The sequence below is a fragment of the Branchiostoma belcheri genome, unplaced genomic scaffold (assembly GCF_001625305.1).
Source record: "Branchiostoma belcheri isolate BF01 breed outbred unplaced genomic scaffold, Haploidv18h27 scaffold170, whole genome shotgun sequence".
Lineage (NCBI taxonomy): Eukaryota > Metazoa > Chordata > Leptocardii > Amphioxiformes > Branchiostomatidae > Branchiostoma > Branchiostoma belcheri.
The window spans coordinates 123,749-143,570 of record NW_017803158.1 but is presented as its reverse complement, the minus strand read 5'-3'; the positions used below and the strand labels follow the sequence as shown (position 1 = coordinate 143,570).

Here is a 19,822-nt window from a genome sequence, read left to right as displayed (position 1 = left end):
ATTTGATTACTGAATGATGATACTAATTAAGCTGGTACTGGACCATACAAATATTACTTATACTTCATTCTAACACTAATTGTAAGTTAAGTTCTGGATAGCAGGAAAGAGCATGGATTGAACCTTGATTAGGCCACACCAATTCAATTTGTTGCTTCTCGGATTTTTCAGAAAAAATATGAAGCGACAGGGCAAAAAAAATTAAAATAAAAACAGGTCTAGGTATCTTATTATACCCCAAAATGCTACGATAGGATCCGTGAAGTCAACACAAAATCAATCACGAAAGGCCAATTGATATTTAAACAAATTGAATGAATTTTGAACTTTTAATCAAACCACTGCATTGATAGATGGAAAAACTGCAACAACTAGGAAGAAAAGGACTTTCCTCAGCTGTTGGGGGCAAAATATTTGAGTTGATTCAGAACCAGAATCTTTTTTTTTTTTCAAATCAGAAAAAAAATGAAGAGGCGATTCTGAGAGCCAACAAATTAAATTGGTGTGGCCTTAGAACTTAAAAAATGATACGGTAACCACAGACCTCCCCTACTGTCTTGTCCTTGAGACTTCTGAGACGAGTAATCTTGGTGAAGATGAGTGTCAGGACGGCCCCCAGGACTCTTGTAGCACTGCGGTAACTAAGGCACCAAGTGGCTGCGAAAAACACAGATCTGGAAGAGAAACACAGTATGCGCAGGTTAGTGCATGTATAAAATTAGAGGTGTCTACCTGCACCTAACCTGCATTGGTCCATGTACTGGGTATATGCAGGTTAGTGCAGGTAAAATTGGAGCTGTGCAGGTATTTCTGATGTCTACCTGCACCTAACCTGCACTGGTCCATGTACTGGGTACATGTATATATGCAGGTTAGTGCAGGTAAAATTTGAGCTGTGCAGGTATTTCTGGTGTCTACCTGCACCTAACCTGCAATGGCCCATGTACTGGCTATATGTAGGTTAGTGCAGGAAAAATTGGGGCTGTGCAGGTATTTCTGATGTCTACCTATACACCTAACCTGCACTGGTCCATGTGCTGGGTACATGCAGGTTAGTGCAGGTAAAATTGGAAATGTGCAGGTATTTCTGATGTCTACCTGCACCTAATCTGTACTGGTCCATGTACTGGGTATATGCAGGTTAGTGCAGCATAAGAGTTGTCTATTTCTGATGTCTACCAACATGTAGCTTGTAGACCATGACAAAACCACCCCCAGACACTGGGGGACATATACAGCAGTAGTCAAAAACTGACTTGCATCATTAAAGAGAGTAGGGAACTTGATAGTAAATTTAGAAATGGTGCTACTTGAAAGAACGTTTCCTTTTTTGTGAACTGAAAAGCAAAGAAACTGCATTGCAGGTAAACTTGTCTGGTGTACATGACATGTACATGTAGTAGGATTTTAAATGTTGACTGCACGAGTACAGGTATACACTCAGAAAAAAAGTTTTCGAGCCCTATATATAGTTTTACAAATGAATATATATCACCAATATCTTGTTACATTTGAGAAAAAGTACAATTTTAATTTGATTATACTACATTTTGATAGAAGTTAATAAGCTAACAGTTACTATTACTCATTGTTTAATAAGTAATAATAGGAAAGCCACAAAGCGAAAGTCTCAAATTCATAGTATATTTTACATGTATGTAGATTTCATTCAACATCATTATACTTAAAATTGATAATTTACATCCCAACAATAGGACAATGGCAAAAGCTATTATATTAAATTTTTTATTTTATCTGACAGAAAAAACTCAGACTGTTACCTGGACATCTCTGTTACAAACATGGCGATGACCAGCCCGACTCCCAGGGGCCAGTTCACCTCCCTGGACTCAGCATAGATCAGCAGGTTCCTGATCACAAACGCCTGGAAACAAGATATGGAGAAAACTACAATTAGAACTTCATTAATACAACAATATTATAAGGCCTAGGAAAAATGTTGTTTTTCCTGTTTCAGTCCTGAAAAAATTAGGGTTGGTAGGTAGGGATTGACATCTATATAGTGATCTACAATATGTGACTAATACAATACAATACAATACAATACAGTTTAACAATTTGAAAGTAAAACTTGCATACTAGGACACTAAAGTCTTGCACTGTAATGTAAGGTATCACATCACTTCCTGAATTCTTCCAAATACTGACCACTTACTCCCCTGGCATGTGCAGGGTTACCTTCATATTTAACCTCCTTGCTTCCTCTCACCATACATACATACAAAGTATCCAGGCTTTGATTATTCTGTTGCTGGCTTCCCTGTCTCAGGGGTGGGCAGCAGTCTGCTCCAGTGGACTCTATGTCTACACGTGACCCTGTCCAGTGGGTCAATGTTGGACAGTCCACACATTCTAATGTCATTTCAGATGCACTCTTTCAATGTCTTCTTTGATCTATCATGACCTATGTTGCCTGGCAACAGCAATTCTGCGCTTAACGTGCCCAAACATGCGACCAAAACTATTAGTTTAACGACAAGAGACAGAAAATCAGGAGGCAAAAAAATTCTTCTATGCCTGAAAGTTAAGTGCATTTACAGTAGGTAATAATTTAATGGATACTCACAGGCCCTAAGAATGCACCTATCATACAAATCATGAGGGTAAGATATGTCATCAGCATCCTGGTCCTGGTGAACCTCCAGATGGTTCTGGGCAGCGACGCTTTCTCCATCCCCACCCTCTCAACCTCCTCCTGCCACAGCCGCTCAAATCTGGGGGAAAAGCAAAAAGACAGAATCAAATTTAAAACCCATCTGGCATAAAAGTTCTCACATTCAAATGCATTTCAGGGCTATGCAATTCTATCTCAACAGATCTGCTTTCCATGTACATATAACCTACATATAACCTTTATATAGTAATTTTTCCATGTACATATAACCTACATATAACCTATAGTAAAGTTTAAAACTCATACAGAATAATCTGCTTGAATAAATCACCCACCTATCTTACATTAATCAGTCTAGATTTCCATGAATTTGTTGTATGAGTACATGTATCAAAATGCTACTGTAAATGTAACTTCAGAATCTTTGAATAGTTTATCAGGTATCAAAGTTTTCTTACTGAGCAACAATCAAACAACTACTATATACACACCTACATTTCTGTGACTGTCTCTTATGTTCCTTCCTTATGTATTAACTGGTTCTACATTTTGTTCTTCACAGCAGTTTGGCTGTGATTGAATAAAGACCTACAGTCAAACCTGTCCAAGCCGGCCACCCAGGGGATCAAAGGCAAGTGGTCACCTTGGATACTCCTTGAAGAGGGTTGCCTCATAACATGACTGAGACATAAATGGTTTCCAAATCAAGATTCAAGATGTTTTAATGTCAAATGCTACATGAGCATCTTTAGTTCTGTGGTGAATGCATGTGGGGAGGGTGGCACATGGAACATCATATGTATACAGCGGTCAAGGCAAACTGCTTTTTGGCGTATCGTATTACCTGGATGTCTAACCTTCACTGACGTACCTTTTGTAGTTAGGCTCGGCCGTGTCGAGTGGTGAATGTTGCCAGATGTTGTCCAGTGTCAGTTTGCCCTTGTTCGCCATTTTGATGAGTGGAGTCAGCCATGAGAAGGTCATGAAGGACAGCAGACCTGCATCATCTAGTGGGTTCACTGACGGCTCTCTGCTCGAGAGATATACAAAAAAAGAAATTAAACATTCTGCATCTGTATCTGAATAGCTGGTATAACTACCCTTTGGCACAACACACCAGCTTCGCAGGCATGTGGCGTAGTGGCAGCTAGCTACATTACACCAAACGACATTGTCATTTGACTGAAAAAAATGAACACTGTAACTTCTATCTCCTGAGTGCATTCCACAAAAGATAACATAATATCATAATAAATTATCCCACAATTGTAACATAATATCATATTATCTCACAATGGTAACAAAATACCATATGATTGGATTTTTGCTAAGTCATCTATAAGCAATGATGAGCAAGATTTGATTTCACTCAATACCAACATCAGGTGGCCAAAATGTAGTACTTAATATACATAAGTTATAAGTTCAAGATCAAGAAATTGACTTTAAAAACTGGTATACAAAAATCAAAATTTTGAACAGTGTTTGCAAATTCAATTCAAAAAGACTGCCATAATTTAATTATAAACAGCTCAAGATTTGTGCTCAATTACTGGTACTGTATTTTCGAAACTAGGCCCAGTTATACTAACTATGAGTCTTATAGTCACATATATATTTATAGCTTGTTCTTTAATTTCTGTATCTGTATAGCCGGTATAACCGCCTTCGGCATAACACACCAGCTTAATTTCTGAAAGAATGCAGAAAATCTTTGTTAGAAATTTAACTAATAATAGTAATATGCATATCATCTAAGAAGAAAACAATAATAAAACAACACCTTCTTAAAACATTAATGAAGGAGCATATTACTAGTACATACTTAGGCTTGGATCTGACGGGTATGAATGTCTTGGCACTTTCCTTGTACTTCCATTTCTTCTTGCTGTAGTCTGTGCACGTCTCGTCCAATGGCATGTCTTCTTCCAGCCTGCCTTCCCGCCCGGTTTTGTCATAATACCTCAACTCCAAACATTCGAAGCCGAGGGCCTCATGGTAGGAGAAGGTTCTCATGCCTCGATAGTTCCTCTCTTCTGGTGGCCGCTTGTTTTTTATTAACTGACGATATTTCACGTCTGGGTCCTTTTTGCCAGCAATGGCTATCTATGAGCAAAGGTGCTTTTTATCTAGTCTGAAAAATAAAAATGCATGGAATGATAAGGTGTCCACTAGCATCTACTTGGAAAGTGCAATAAAAAAGGTCTTACATTCCAAGAAAAGTTAACTAATAGGTCTGTTTTGGAGTTGTTGCTTTATTTTAGGCATTGCATCTTTAATGTTAAAAAAGAAATGTCCTTAGGCCACACCAATTTAATTTCTTGGTTAACGGATTCGCCCGCTTCGTTTTTTTTCTGATTTGAAAATAAAAATAAAAATTCAGAATCAACTGCAAAATGCTTATATTTTGCCCTGAACAGTTGAAAACAGTCCTTTTCTTCCTAGTTGTTACAGTTATTCCATCTTCCAATGGAGTGGTATCATTAAAAGTTCAAAATTCATTGTTTAAATTTTGAACCAGTCTGGTATGTTGACTTCATGGCTCCTATCGTACCATTTTGGGCCATAATAGGATGCCTAGGCCTGTTTTTATTTTTTTTTATTTTTTTCGCCCGCCCGCTCCATTATTTTTCTAGAAAAATCCGAAAGAAATTGAATTGGTGTGGCCTTATTTACATGTATACAGGCCTAACCTCTGCTTGGATTGTGCCTCTGTCCTGTCCAGGGCATAATTAATCAAACATGCAAACTTGAATAAAAATGTTTTAATTTAATCATTAATTTTGTGAGAGCATACAATCAAGGCAGGAAACTAAAAATTGTACATACAAAAGCCTGTTAAAGTTCAACAACTATCAATTCCTTTCTTGGCACACTCACTAATTTCAATGCAATTGTGTATGTGTCAATGAATGAATGAATGAATGAATGACAAGCAATTTAGTGCTAGGTCAATGTACACGTACATGTGAAAATGTATTTAATTACTGTATCTTAGGTCATGTAAATAAAGTTGTAACAGCTGGTGCCAGGTTAGGGTAAGGTTCATGTTAGTCCCAACCATGACATGGCACAAAGTTTCAACAACGACAATGACAGAGCACAAACTTTAGTAGGGTTCAAAGTTTCCCACGTTCACCATTAGGCATTAGCCTATATTACAGAAGTCACTATTGTCTTCTAAATATGCCAAATACTACTAATAAAGAACTATTATCTAAAAAGTACTTTGACCTTCATTAATATAGGTACAATTGTCCATTTTTTTTTCTTGAGCAGAGAAACACTTTAGTAACAGTCCATTTTAATTTTAAGAGGAGGGAATTGACCTTTGGACTAAAAAGAAGATAGAAGGCCGCTAACTACTCCATTACACACACACAATCATTGTGCCTTTATAGAGTATATGTGGCACCAAAAGTTACCAAACTCGTGCAAGATAGTTTTTCTTTCGCCTATATTTCAGTCCTAATGTCTGTACAAAATTAGTCACCGATAGTTAATACTAAGTTTAATCCTTTACAAGAGACGTCTAGCGCGATATTAGACGTTAAACAGGGACAACAACAAATAAACATATTGTTACTAGTAACGTTATATAACGTTATCTAACATCTTATCACAAAACGTGGTGACAGCACACTCAAGTTTTTTCAAAGATGCCGCCACCATCACAGGGGAGCGAAGTGAGGAAAGTCGTGCCTTTCCCATGTGCACTGTGAAGATCGGTGGCATGTCAGGACTCGAACCCGGGACCTCTTGATCATGATTCCGAGTCGAGCACTCTCACTGCCACACTACCCCACAACAACATATTAGTCCCGTATAACTGTCCGGCTAGCAGACAGAATTTCAACTCAAAACTTTAGTAGTCCCAGTGTAGATCATATTATACAACTACCGGGTCGAAGTAACGGTACCAACCGGTGATTTCGCGGCCTGGCCCGGGCAGTCCTGCTTGGTCGTTCCGCTCACTCGTCGTCCAAGCTGACGCTTCGATCATACAACAGGGTCTTCTTCGACAGGTACTACAGTAACAGACACTTACTCATCCCGTGGCAGGTTCGCAGATACAGGTAGGGCCGGGGTTTTCTGAGAAGGGAAATCCACGTCCGCTTCCGGTGCCCGAGTGAGAACTCATGACTGAGGGATTCCCTTCGACCTTTGACCTTAGTGACTTTCGCTGGGGTGAACGAACTCTAGGCTCCGCCCACTATGAATCCTAATATGATCTACAGGCAGGAAATGTGTATTTCTGGAATTCCAGTGCTGAGAAAGTCGTTGATGTTAAACTTAAGTTCCAACTGTGGCAAGTATGAAATTCACAGCAGTTTACAACAGTGAAATTATAAAACCTTTGCCATTAATTCTGTCACATATGGAGGGCTGTGTGGAGGACTGAACCTATTGACCTCGTGGCAATTTCCAAAGGTCTTGTGGCATTTCCTATTTACCAATGCTGTGTCTAATTTTGCTCCTCAAAAGGCAGGAAAATGCGTCAGTGAGGGTTTAGAAAATACAAAATTTCCCTTTCCCTGGGGAGAAAGCTACCCGGACCCCCTACATTGTTCGGGCCTTTGGCGCTCGACCCGCGCCTTCTGCGCTCGGTCCCCTTCGACTCTAGCCAGACTCTGCAAACTCATCTAAAGTCACGTTCTTCAAACCTTTTCTTTTTTTGTCTCAATGTCAAAGGGCAGTCAACTGTAGTGCCTCAGCACAAAAGGTACTTTCGCACAAAGGCTGATGGGAAATGTTGTCAGTTGGCAGGTGTGACGTTAAAAGTAAGTGTGGCATTGGAATAAGAAGTGTCAAAGGCTAGACGGAACGAAGTGAGAGACGCCTTGTTTTGGAACGAAATAACGCTTATACGACTGAATCGGCCGGTCTACTACGGTAAGAGAAATACTAGTAAGATTCAAATATTATTGCAGTCTATACAACACAAACTGTACGCGTACGTGTGTTCATGCATATGTTTCAGTGAACTTTGATGAAGGTTAGACATCCAGGAAGACCATTCGAACGGTACTGCTGGATAAAGTTTGAAAATGAAAGTGATCGCAATTCCGCTTTAAGATCTTTTAACTCACTGAAAAGCTACTCTTCCACTGGTCTTGACAGGGACTACAGACGCCATGTACAAAATTTACAGGCTCACTGCACAGGGAACGTTTCCCTAGCTAGCTGGCAAAATGGCCAAATGAACTCCGGACAACAACTTAAAGGTATTTCTGAGTGGCAAAACTGGATGTTCAAAGTCAGTTTTCTGGTAATTCTTCTCATCTAGTAAGTTGAATCCTATCCCAAAGCACATTGATATCTCTGGGGTAAAATGCGATGTGCTTGTTTTGCACCGTGTGTTTTGTACCGTAGGCTGTCGATGCCGATTACAGCTACATTATATTCATGGGCGTTACACGTAAATAAGAGGCGCCTCACGTAGCTTGCTTTGGGGCTGTTTTGAATGTTTAGAATTTAAAATGAAGACGATAATGTGTTCAGAAATGACAGTAAATGTCAATGTCAGACAGGTGTCCTCATCCTGAATTTTTTGTTTTGATTTGCCGCCCTGAAATAGAATTTGATGCCTTTAATGTGACGTTTTAGGTAACGTCGGCGACAATAGTAATATCATAGAGTGCATCACTATTAATAATTTATCATTTCGAATTAGATATGATTCGTTTCAGAAATATAATGACGAGTCACAAGCTCAAAAAGCTGTCTCTCCTGTTGCTGTTTGCGACGGCTGGGAACACAGGGAACACTAGTTTGAAGTACCTTTTATGCGTGCTTTACTACAAAAAAGTATACTTAATTTTGTCAGTGATCACTTTTTCTCACAAATTCAGATACCAAATCTAGTGAAAAATGCCTGTCAATTTACCGTTAAGCGTTGCCGACCGTCCTGAATTTACCGTTAAGCGTTGCTGGCCTGCTGAATTTACCGTTAACCGTTGCCAGGACCTCCCCATGCAGACCCTCATTAAGACGTAATAAATCTGGTAGATCAATTGTATTCCTGCAACTTTATTTCAAATGCAAGTTAGGCCAAACCGACTTAATTTTATGGATGACATCCGCGTGCGCATTGATTTTCGCCTGTCCTAAAAAAAGATCACATCCTCCGAGGCTCTAGGCCTGGGTAGTCCATGGTAGTCAGTGACAATACTAAGCTGGTGGTAACTCTGGAGGATGACACCCAAGCTGCTGAAGCTACACGACTCAAGAACTCAGTACATACGTACAGTGCCGATTTACAAATTCCGCAAAAAGCCAGCATGTGCTGGCCTGTCGTATACCTCGCTAAGTACTGTCGCAAATTCACAATACCAGCTTTGTATTCCTGTGGTTTAGTATTACCTTCGCCAAGAAAGTTATGTTTTCCATAGCATTTGTGTGTATGTATGCATGTGTGTGTGTTTATGTTTGTGGGTGTGTATGTGGTTTAGCACTATAATTTAAGACGGTTTTGATGGATTGTCATGGAATTTGGTAGGTGGGTAGGCCTAAAATGATTAAATTTTGCCCTCCCCCCCGGTGGCTTTCCTAGGTACTGCAGCATAACTTCCGGTTTTGATATCTCATGATCACGGTTTTAATATCTCATGATCGAATGGTAGATAGCTCTTGGGCTAGGGAACAAGTAACATTAGTTTGGGCTCCTACCCTAGTGATTCATACTTGCTGCATTTGGAATTTAGGTGAAGATGAACATTAATGAACACAATTTATTCAGATCATAACCTCATTTGCATAACTTATGAGGAAGTCCTAGAATAGTCTTTATTGTTAATATAAGGCCGTCATTTGGTGGGAAATATGACCTGAAATATAATGATGGATTAGTTGTTTTCGCTGAGAGCATTGACAGGGGGTTTTCTAGTGCTGAAGCTGCCTTGGCACTGGATGTCTGGAAAGTTTGGGCCCCCCTTAGCAGCTTATTCTGAAACCGCAAGGGAGTAGTTTGTTTACAGAAAAAAAGAACCGATTGACGGATCTTTTGCCTCGCAATGTTTCTATTGTAACCACCAGTGGGTAATGTATCATAAAAACAATTTATAACAGTTCTTAACTCTATATGAGTAACTAGCCATATGCCATATGAGGTCACACACACCGTGAACGAGGACACTAGCAGTCTTCTTAGATGACGAACGAAGGACTACCAAGGATCACTCCAAAGTACAGATTAATTTGTAATGCATACTGACGCATTATATATCATTATTTATCATTTTGTCTCGTCGACAGTACGCGAATGCGCTAACAAAGTCTACCTGTTTTGAACCTTGAACCTTGGGCGGGGACATCATAGGATGTCAGCACGGGAGACAATGGGTTCTTCTTTTCCACTACTAGTCCCTGTTTTACTGTAACATTCTGCGTAGTGCCTACAGTGGGTCGTAGACACCACAAAGGCAGTGTTCCGAGACTATAGATAATCTACTAGGAGACGGTGGCTGTCAAGTTAACGTAATAATATAACTAAAGGTGGGGTCGTGTGGCGTAACGGCATAGTGCTCGACTCGGAACCAAGAGGTCCTGGGTTCGATTCCTGACATGCCACCGATCTTGTGCCCTTAGGAAAGCCACCTTACACGACTTTCCTCACTTCACTCAAGTAAAAAATGAGTATCGTCTTCTCCAGTATTTGTCCTCTGCGTTGGTGGCGGCACAGAGGTGGCGGCATAAAATAAGTTGAATATAACTTAAGTGTGCAGTCACCATGTCTCGTTATGAAATGTTGGAATGTAGAAAAAAATTATACGTATGTACCATTTCAAATTAGAGTTTTTCGTGATTCACAGTCACAATACTGGCAATACAAATGTACTTCCGTTTTCCAGTTCACCAATAGTTTCTCAGAAGTTTCGTTTGGTAGTTACGTTCAAACATGTGTACAAGCATATACCATGTTGTTATATCATTTTTTTTTAATTCCAGCGAAAACTACGACAGTCACATACTTGGATGCACTACGTCTACGACGTATATTTCAAGGTACATGTATTACATGGTTTTATATTACAGTCTAAATTCAAGACGTTTTAAATTAGCTAGTTCACTTTGAAAGCCCGGAGTATTTTAGGGACCTACGAAGAATACTCTGTACTTCTACCTGAGGTACGTTGAAGCTCTACGAAACGACGTATTCTACGGTTGTGGGTTATGGTATGAGTCACTACAAATAATGGAGTGGAATATTCCACTCCATTACGTTACAAAGCGTTAATGGTCTGGACTTTCCCTTTCTTGCTGTCATCTGTGTGCAAACGATGCGACCCGTCATGGCAACAGCCTGTGTGTAAATTGCAAGGCTGCACGGGATGGTTATGGCAAGTGATGGATTGGTTGGTGTGGTGTTGTTGTAGTGGAAAATAACGCAGTCAATATACGACACTGTAGTGTCTATGAGTAGTGCAATGTTAAACTAAAAATTTGCGCTTTGATTAAGTAGTGGAAGTATGTTGGCATTGATAAAGAAAAACAATGTTGATGTTTTTTTCTCTGTAGAAAGCTGAACACTAATACATGTTTTTTTTTTCCTCTATCCAGTCCGTCCGGGTTTTTGTTGGGTCAGTAAGCATATGCGGAATGTGAGGACGGTTTTCCCCATGACCTGAGGTTCGTGACATCGCTCCTGGATTGTGATGTACAGGACTGCGGTATAGTGACTGGGCTCCTTTCAGCCTTTTTCTCTCTTAATGTCTCTGATACTTTTTATATAGCCTCTTCTTTTAACAGATTGTTCCAATGTACATGTACTACGGTTATTAAAATGGGTATGGTGCTGTTGCTAACTGAACTGGAAAACCGTCTGTCGTCCTCAGAATTCTTCGGCTGTCGTCAACAGAATTCTTGTTAATTTTAGATGCTCGCGCAACGTTAACGTTCGTGTAATGAAGTGAAGTGAAGTGTAACAGCAATGCGAGACATAACAGAAGTACCACCCATACGTCCGAAACTTACACACTTCAGATGATCCAAAAGACCATCATAATTTCGAACGATACTATCTTCCTAAATTACAAGTCTCCAAAAGAACCACTAAATTCCCAAATATGAATAAATCAAGTAGAAATGCTTGGGAAGTACAGAAATAAGATATTCCCCACCCGGGGCGGGAATAATCGTAAAGTTTGGAACATCCAGTTTTTTTTTTCTGTTCTGCGATGATACTAGTCAGATTAGAAGGTTTACCTGTTAGACTAACCTGGCAAAGGCGGCGTCAAATTACAGTGAGAATGATGAATTACGCACATTTCATGCAATTATGCATGGACTTAATTATATATAATAAGAGATGTTTATTGCAAATTCATGCCCGAGGGCTAATTGCATACAGACATTAACAAGAAAAATGTAGTGATATAAGACTATTTGCTATCAACTTCTACGTGTACTTACTACTATCTCTACTTAAACCTAATAACGTTGGTATACATAATGGGTAAAAAGTAGATATACAATATGTGACCAGGTAATAGGAACAAAGTAACTGCTATTCTAATCTATTCTATTCTATTAAACTATTCTTGCCATGATATTAGGAGGTTTGACTTCTTCTCAGGAGGCAGTGGGAGATGAATTGTCCGACTCTTTGAAAAATAAATGGGTTGGGAGACTTTAGCAATAATATAATAGTCTTTTGTTGTTGGTTGAGATATGAAAAACTTGGGGAAATATTGGCGACTTCTTTGAATAATTTTTTTCTTTCAAAATCGTAATGAGGACACTGACAGATAAAATGCATTTCATCTTCCACTGCTACCTCTGTACAGTATTTACAGAATCTTTCGCATACAGGCAGTTTCTTATATCTTCCTCTCTCTATCTCTAATGTGTGAGCGCTTAGTCTCATTTTACATAGTGATGATCTTAGCTATATATATAGTCACCGGTGTCTTCTCAAATCTAGCATAAATAAATATAAAATGAAGGATACTGGGTCCATCTTGCTATAATTGGTGGACTGAACTTGTTGATTTTGCAATACAGGTATATTGATCTATAGAGGAACTTTAACAAAGCCATGGAGTTACGTCAAACAGATCAGAGACAGAGGCGGCAACGACGTACGTCCGAAAGTATCCCCAGCCTACCTGACAAGACTGAAGGTACTTTCACTATATCACTGCTCATTTTTCAGAGAAATGCCCCACTGAATAAATGCAAAGTTGTCGTCAAGACAAAATTGTCAAGTAATTTGTAAATAAAAAGAATTTTAAGCAATATTTAAAGCATACGAATCGTTCATAAGGATGTTGATGCATGATAGATATCGTCCTGCTGGGTATGGCAATACGCCATAGGGACTACCCATGTACCCAACATAAGTAAGCAAAATACGATGGCTTAGTCAATTTAACCCTATCTAGACCGGGGGGGGGGGCTAAAAGTGCCCGCGGCAACTTTGATGTCACATAGCGTCTGAACGGCTAAAGCTAGAAACGCCAAACTTGGTGACTTTTCCTAAAATATTGTTGGCAACAAATCTGTATCAGTGGAATAAGATTGTGATTTTTCTTGTTGCCATGGCAACGGGTTTCTGACAGGCATTTTTTGCCAAATATAATAATTTCCATTTAAACAACAGAATTTTATGGGTTTTATGTCAAGTTACACATTGTTTCTAATATCAATAACATCACATATAATTATATGTAAATTTCATCATTAAAAATGCATAATTTATGCTAATTTGATGACGTCATTGGCCGAAATCCAAGATGGCGGACCATATAATTAGATCAGTTAAATACAGCTTATTTTTCTTAAACTTTCATCAATACTCCCATTTCTTTTTACAAAAAAGGTTCATATGAAAGTCTTTAGTCTGTTTACAATGTATTTTAGGCTTTATCCTGAAAAAAAACTATTTTTCAAAATTCAAGATTGGTGATCCAAGATGGCGGATAGGTAATATATGCATGACGTCATTTTATGACGTCACCGCTGTTGCTATGGGCAACATAAGACTTAGTACATCCTAATATTCTGTCATAAACACTTTTGGTAAAGTTATGTCGTATACTGTTTAGTTTTTAGGGAATAAACTATCTAGACGGTTTTGGCCAATAAAATCACATTAATGACGTCATAATGACGTCATATTACGTCACAACAACATAAAAATTGTACATATGATAAATTTTTACTAGTACACCATCCTCTTAAAATTTGGTGGTCCTACGATATACCGTTCGCGAGTTCTGAGGGGGGGGCGAAAGAAGCCCCCCCCCCCGGTCCCACCTAGCCCAAAAAAGCCCGGTCTAGATAGGGTTAACGCCTGATGCAACGTCACCTAATAAAACATAGGTAATATAGAATGTTGTCTCTGTCAGGATTTTTGTCACAGGTGGAATGTCATGAAAGTTTATTTTGTTAAGAATTTTTAAAAACAACAAACCTTTGAGACAAACTTGTTTTAATTAATCTTAATACAGGTAAGCGGGCACGGTCATCTCAACAGTAAGAGAATGCCAGCAAAAGGATAAAGACGAAAGGTACGTGTTAAGCTAGGCAACACGTCATCTTGTAACACGTGTGACGACATTGAGGGATGGCAACACTGCAAATTTTTGAAACGCTAACAACTTATTAAGTGTGCTTTATCCAGAACCATGCTCAGGGCAAACCAACGTTCTTCGATACGAGGAAACTATCAAGAACCTGATACTAAACACTAACCAATTCAGGCAGAGAACTAGGTATAGGCACGGTTCTGGTTTATATATAGTCCACGAATGTGTCATGAAATTGACATTTCATGCAACGTTTTCTGTCACGTTCAAACTACCATGATGTTTGAAAGACGTGTGAAATTTTCTGATGTATTCTGTGACATCATTCTGCCTGTGCACGTTCCCACACAATACTTGGCCCTTAATAAACGTTTAAGGTAAATAAATGGATCCTGAATGACACCTTGCTCACAATACCTATCAATTCTTATTTCTTGTCACCCATTTGTTTTAGTTCTAGGAGCTGCGATTGATGTCGTAGTGAGTAAAGTAGTGCGCCATGACTGGCGGGAGCTGGGACGTAAGCTAGGGCTTGAGCAAGTCGACATTGAGGCAACATTCGAGAAGCACCGAGGAGACCCGACGGAGTGCTGCAGAGAAGTGCTGGAGCTGTGGCGCAGGAGCAATGGTGCCCAGGCAACCTTGCAGAAGCTTGGGGAGACTCTCCGAAAGGCTCACCATGTGGATGTGGCAGAATTGATTGAATGTGAGATAGCTTCATAATCTATGAACCTTAGTATCCATCATTTGATTTTCTATCGATATCATACTCCATTTGGGATAACAAACCTATTGATGGTATATGGAGGGCCATGATGGACAAAAAATTCTGGGCGACCTCTGCAGTGGCCGATCAGGAAAGTAATCCATTTAATTCACTGAATGAAAAAGATGACTTTCAGAACAACTGCTGTATAGATGAGCAAATTCTCAATTGACTTATATACACAGCAAGCACATGTATCAAGCTTTTGGCTCTGGATCATATTCGTACATTCTTCGTAATATGTGTTCATTGTTTTTACTAAATATTTATTTTCTACTTAAATGAAACTTGTAGCAGATCGAGTGATTAAGTATTAATCTTAGTTTTTACAATCCTAGGTGGAGGGAATGGCAGTGACTTGCGAACCACGGGTAAGTCTTTCAATAAGAAAACGCTGGCAATAGCTGTTTGAATTGCATATTGAGGTGTAAGTACTTGAGAACTGCAAGAAAAGAGGACGAGGTAACGAATAAAGCAAGTTGGTGGGAAAACAAATAAGTTCTCTTATTTAAGATACATCATTTTCATAAAAGGTTATTTTCACGGGTTTCGGTATTTCAGGACAGCCTGATTCTCGAGCTCCCAGAGACGTAGAAGTGGTTGAAACGACTGAGTCCTGGATAAAGATAAAGTGGAAACCCCCGGCCACATGTGTGGATGCACAGCCAATTGGTTACATGGTGGATCTTCGTCTCGCCAGAACTGACAAATGGCTTAACGCACATAATCGTCACTATCTAACTACCACAGAGTTCAAAGTCTGCGAAGGTATAACGAAGAAAGGGCAGTACTACTTCCGTGTGAGGTCTGTCTACCTTGGCGATATCTTGAGCGAACCAGCTGACTCACCTTTGGGAATCGCCAAGATACAAGGTATAAAGTCGTACGGTATACGCAGATTTAGGTATGAAGCAAGCACGTTTAACTAAGTTGTCTCACTGCATCAAAAGTAGTATTCATCAATGGCCATCGGAGTTAGTAGTGACACAATCACGAAATTGCTGACTTAGCACAGGGGTTAGATGTAAAGTACTAACTTCACAAAAGGGGGGCTTTACCAATAGCGGTTAATCTACCGCCAAGTGACATTTATCGTCATTTGTAATTATTACCCTTTTCTGAATGCTTTGAGATCTGTTTGGACTCTTTGGGTAGATGAAGTTTTCCATGGAGACCGAAACACTCGTTGACAACAGTAAGTTATAAAAAAATTCTGCTGTCATTCCCGGTCATTCTAATGGGTTGTGTATTAATACTTGACAGGCCAACCAGACGAACCGCGGAACCTACGAGTGACAGATCTTGACACTGAGAACAACACCGTGACCCTGGAATGGCTAGAACCAGAAGACGATGGCGGTTATCCCATAACCTCCTACATTGTCGAAAAATCCTCAGGCAACGAGTGGGAGAGGTGCCTCGAAACATCGGAGCTGCACTGCAAAATAGACGACATTAAACCAGGCTGTCGTCTTCGTGTGTCTGCAAAGAACAGCGAAGGCCTTCAGAGTGACCCCTTGGACATGGGTAAAGCTGGTTTTCGCAATGTTTATCTTTGGGTGACGAGAAATGCTTTTTAAATTAGTCAAAGAAACCCATGGTAAGTGTGGACCTGTGGTTTTCATTGGGAAATGTTTTGAATTCACGAGAAATACTTCTTAAACTTTCAGTCGACCCAGAGCTTCGCGTGAGACTGGATGTAGAAGAAGCTGACGAATCAATTAAGAAGGCTGCCGAACGTGCTATCTGGAAATCAGTATACCTGCCTCAGGGGCTATCAGGGAAGACAATAGAAGAAGGAAGCATTGTCTTCGTGTACAGCTGCAGTGACCTGCTTGGCTTGTGGGAGTTTTGGATTATGTACTGGCAAGGGCAGGTGGAACAATATTTCCAGAAACTGCTCATAACAAAGGATGTCCTTCGTGCCTGTGCTGCGACTAACGTCAAAGTAGGAGTCACCATTGATCCAGAAGACTTCCACGCCAGCTGCAATCACCTCCTGCTGACTCGTCCAATAGAGCATGGCTACAGGGTTTTGGCTGATCCCAAAACCACAGGTATTATTTTTTTTTGCATACAGTTTATGTGACTGTATATGCCATTTAGCTACTATTATGTCAAAGCCATGTTCATATTTACCTTTACCTCTGTATCTGTATCTGTATCGGTATAGCCGGTATAACCGCCCTTCGGCGTAACACACCAGCTTTACCAATCATTGCCACTCAATGCATTTGTGCAGATCGACTGATTGGGAGCGTTGTTCTATCCAGCGGACTGACGGACCGCCTGTCCTCCATCACAGGAATAACTACAATGCAGGGGATCGGACACGAGCTTGCTGATACCTACAAGGCAAGTACGTCTACGCGAGGTTATGTGCAAACACATCACCTTTTCCGTAGAACAAAGAAAAATCGTTCTCTTCTGACCACAGCAAAGCTGACGGTAGAACACAAGCACGGATACCTTCAGCGGCGGAAATTCATTCCTGGCACGGAGGTACCGGGGGTGCCCTAATTCCGGCCTACCTCTAATTCCGGACTATTTTGAAAAATAGTCATTGTTGCGGCGTTATATGATTATGCATGGGTGCATGTTCCTATAAATACCCACAGAAATGGACAAATTTTTGTGTTGATTACGATAAGCTCACGATGTTTGCTCCAGTTCGTACGCTCGGACAACAGATGAGTGAAAAATCTATTTGAATTTGACGCTTCTTTGTTGTGGTTTTTGGTGTTTGCTTGTGTGTCCATAGACATCTTGATTGGTGGCAGGTAGGGAGACGGAAGTTTTGTATCCACAGATTGTCAGGGAGGTTCACACAAACAGATACTGCAAGTCATGTTGCTTATTACTTGACCTAATTATTGTTAAAACTACCGATTATTGCTGAACAAATTGATCATTGTTGACCCTACTGGTTATTGCTTAACCATTGGTTATTGTTGAACCTGTAGATTATTGCTAAGTATTTAACAACATTGCAGAACCTAATGTTTTCATTATTAGTTTAACAATAAGTAATGGGTATAGCAGTAATCATTAGGTTTAACAAGAAGTAATGGGTATAGCAGTAATCATTAGGTTTAACAATAAGTAATGGGAATAGCAGTAATCATTAGGTTTAACAATAAGTAATGGATTATCAGTAATCATTAGGTTTAACAATAAGTACTGGATTATCAGTAATCATTAGGTTTAACAATAAGTAATGGGAATAGCAGTAATCATTAGGTTTAACAATAAGTAATGGATTATCAGTAATCATTAGGTTTAACAATAAGTAATGGATTATCAGTAATCATTAGGTTTAACAAGAAGTAATGGGTATAGCAGTATCCATTAGGTTTAACAATAAGTAATGGGAATAGCAGTTATTAGGTTTAACAATAATCAATGGGAATAGCAGTAATCATTAGGTTTAACAATAAGTAATGGGTATAGCAGTTATTATGTTTAACAATAATTATCATATAGCCGGGTGACGTTGACCAATCAGAAGGCTCCATTCCGCATTCTTTATGTCGCCTTAATGTCACAAATAGAGTCAAAATCGGGTATTTATTCATACCAATCCATACATTAAACAAACCCAATAATCACCCGCATATGACCTCAGGTGACCCAATAGAACACGGCTCTACTTCTAAAAGCTCCAAAAATAACTTGAGTTGTCTTCCGATGACCTCGGGTGACTCCCATAAGAACATCTGTTCCCTGCCTGTGACCCAGATAGAAGGCCATAGAACGTGAACCCCCCAGTGACCTCAGGTGACTCCATATGGAACAAATATTCTATTCTATTCAGCATGTGCAAGGGGTAAATTGTACATTGTGTCACTCTTCACTGCATCAGTTTGGATAGGCTATCGCGTAAGCTATATGATAATAGCGTTAATGGCCCGCCCTTTCTCGGTGAATATGGTGTGATAAAGCCTTGTCAGTTGCTATAACCACCTCATAAAGCCACCTCGTTCGCTGCGCTCACTTGGTGGCTTTATTCGGTGGTTATAGCAACTGACAAGGCTTATCACACCATATTCACCTCGGGGCGGGACATTAACCCTTAAGTAATGAGTATAGCAGTAATCATTAGGATTAACAATAAGTAATGGATTATCAGTAATCATTAGGTTTAACAATAAGTAATGGGTTAGCAGTAATCATTAGGTTTAACAATAAGTAATGGGTATAGCAGTTATTAGGTTTAACAATAAGTAATGGGTATACATGTAGCTGTATATATAGGTTTAACAATAAGTAATGGGTTAGCAGAAATCATTAGGTTTAACAATAAGTAATGGGTATAGCAGTTATTAGGTTTAACAATAAGTAATGGGTTTACATGTAGCTGTATATATATAGGTTTAACAATAAGTAATGGGTTAGCAGTAATCATTAGGTTTAACAATAAGTAATGGGTATAGCAGTTATTAGGTTTAACAATAATTATCATATAGCCGGGTGACGTTGACCAATCAGAAGGCTCCATTCCACATTCCTTATGACGCCGTAATGTCACAAATAGAGTCAAAACCGGGTATTTATTCATCCCAATCCATACATTAAACAACCCAAATAATCACCCGCATATGACCTCAGGTGACCCAATAGAACATGGCTCTAGTTCTAAAAAATCCAAAAATAACTTGAATTGTATTCCAATGACCTCGGGTGACTCCCATAAGAACACCTGTTCCCTGCCTGTGACCCAGATAGAAGACATAGAACGTGAACTCTACCCAGTGACCTCAGGTGACTCCAGATGGAACTATGTTCTATTCAGCATGTGCAACGGGTAAATTGTACATTGTGTCACTTACTCCATCAGTTTGGATAGGCTATCGTGTAAGCTATATGATAATAGCGTTAATGGACCCGCCCTTT

The 19,822-nt window shown here is 39.6% G+C and overlaps 2 protein-coding genes across 2 annotated transcripts in view; one reads left to right on the top strand and one right to left on the bottom strand.

Moving 5' to 3' along the window:
* LOC109466889 (multidrug resistance-associated protein 5-like) overlaps positions 1–6,685 on the bottom strand; it is a 29,946-nt gene extending 23,261 nt beyond the window's left edge. The window contains exons 1-6 of the mRNA XM_019764754.1: positions 6,560–6,685; positions 4,461–4,769; positions 3,507–3,665; positions 2,588–2,735; positions 1,782–1,885; positions 545–674 (exon numbers count right to left, since the gene is read on the bottom strand). Coding sequence (XP_019620313.1) covers positions 545–674; positions 1,782–1,885; positions 2,588–2,735; positions 3,507–3,665; positions 4,461–4,651 — 732 coding nt within the window. The 5' untranslated portion in view covers positions 4,652–4,769; positions 6,560–6,685. The remainder of the gene's footprint in view (positions 1–544; positions 675–1,781; positions 1,886–2,587; positions 2,736–3,506; positions 3,666–4,460; positions 4,770–6,559) is intronic.
* Positions 6,686–12,671: 5,986 nt separating this feature from the next.
* On the top strand, positions 12,672–17,449 carry LOC109466869. The gene is made up of 6 exons (XM_019764728.1): positions 12,672–12,756; positions 14,618–14,877; positions 15,496–15,802; positions 16,193–16,456; positions 16,600–16,986; positions 17,172–17,449. Exons 1-6 carry the CDS (start codon positions 12,672–12,674, stop codon positions 17,447–17,449), a joined length of 1,581 nt encoding a protein of 526 aa, XP_019620287.1.
* Positions 17,450–19,822: the final 2,373 nt, after the last annotated feature.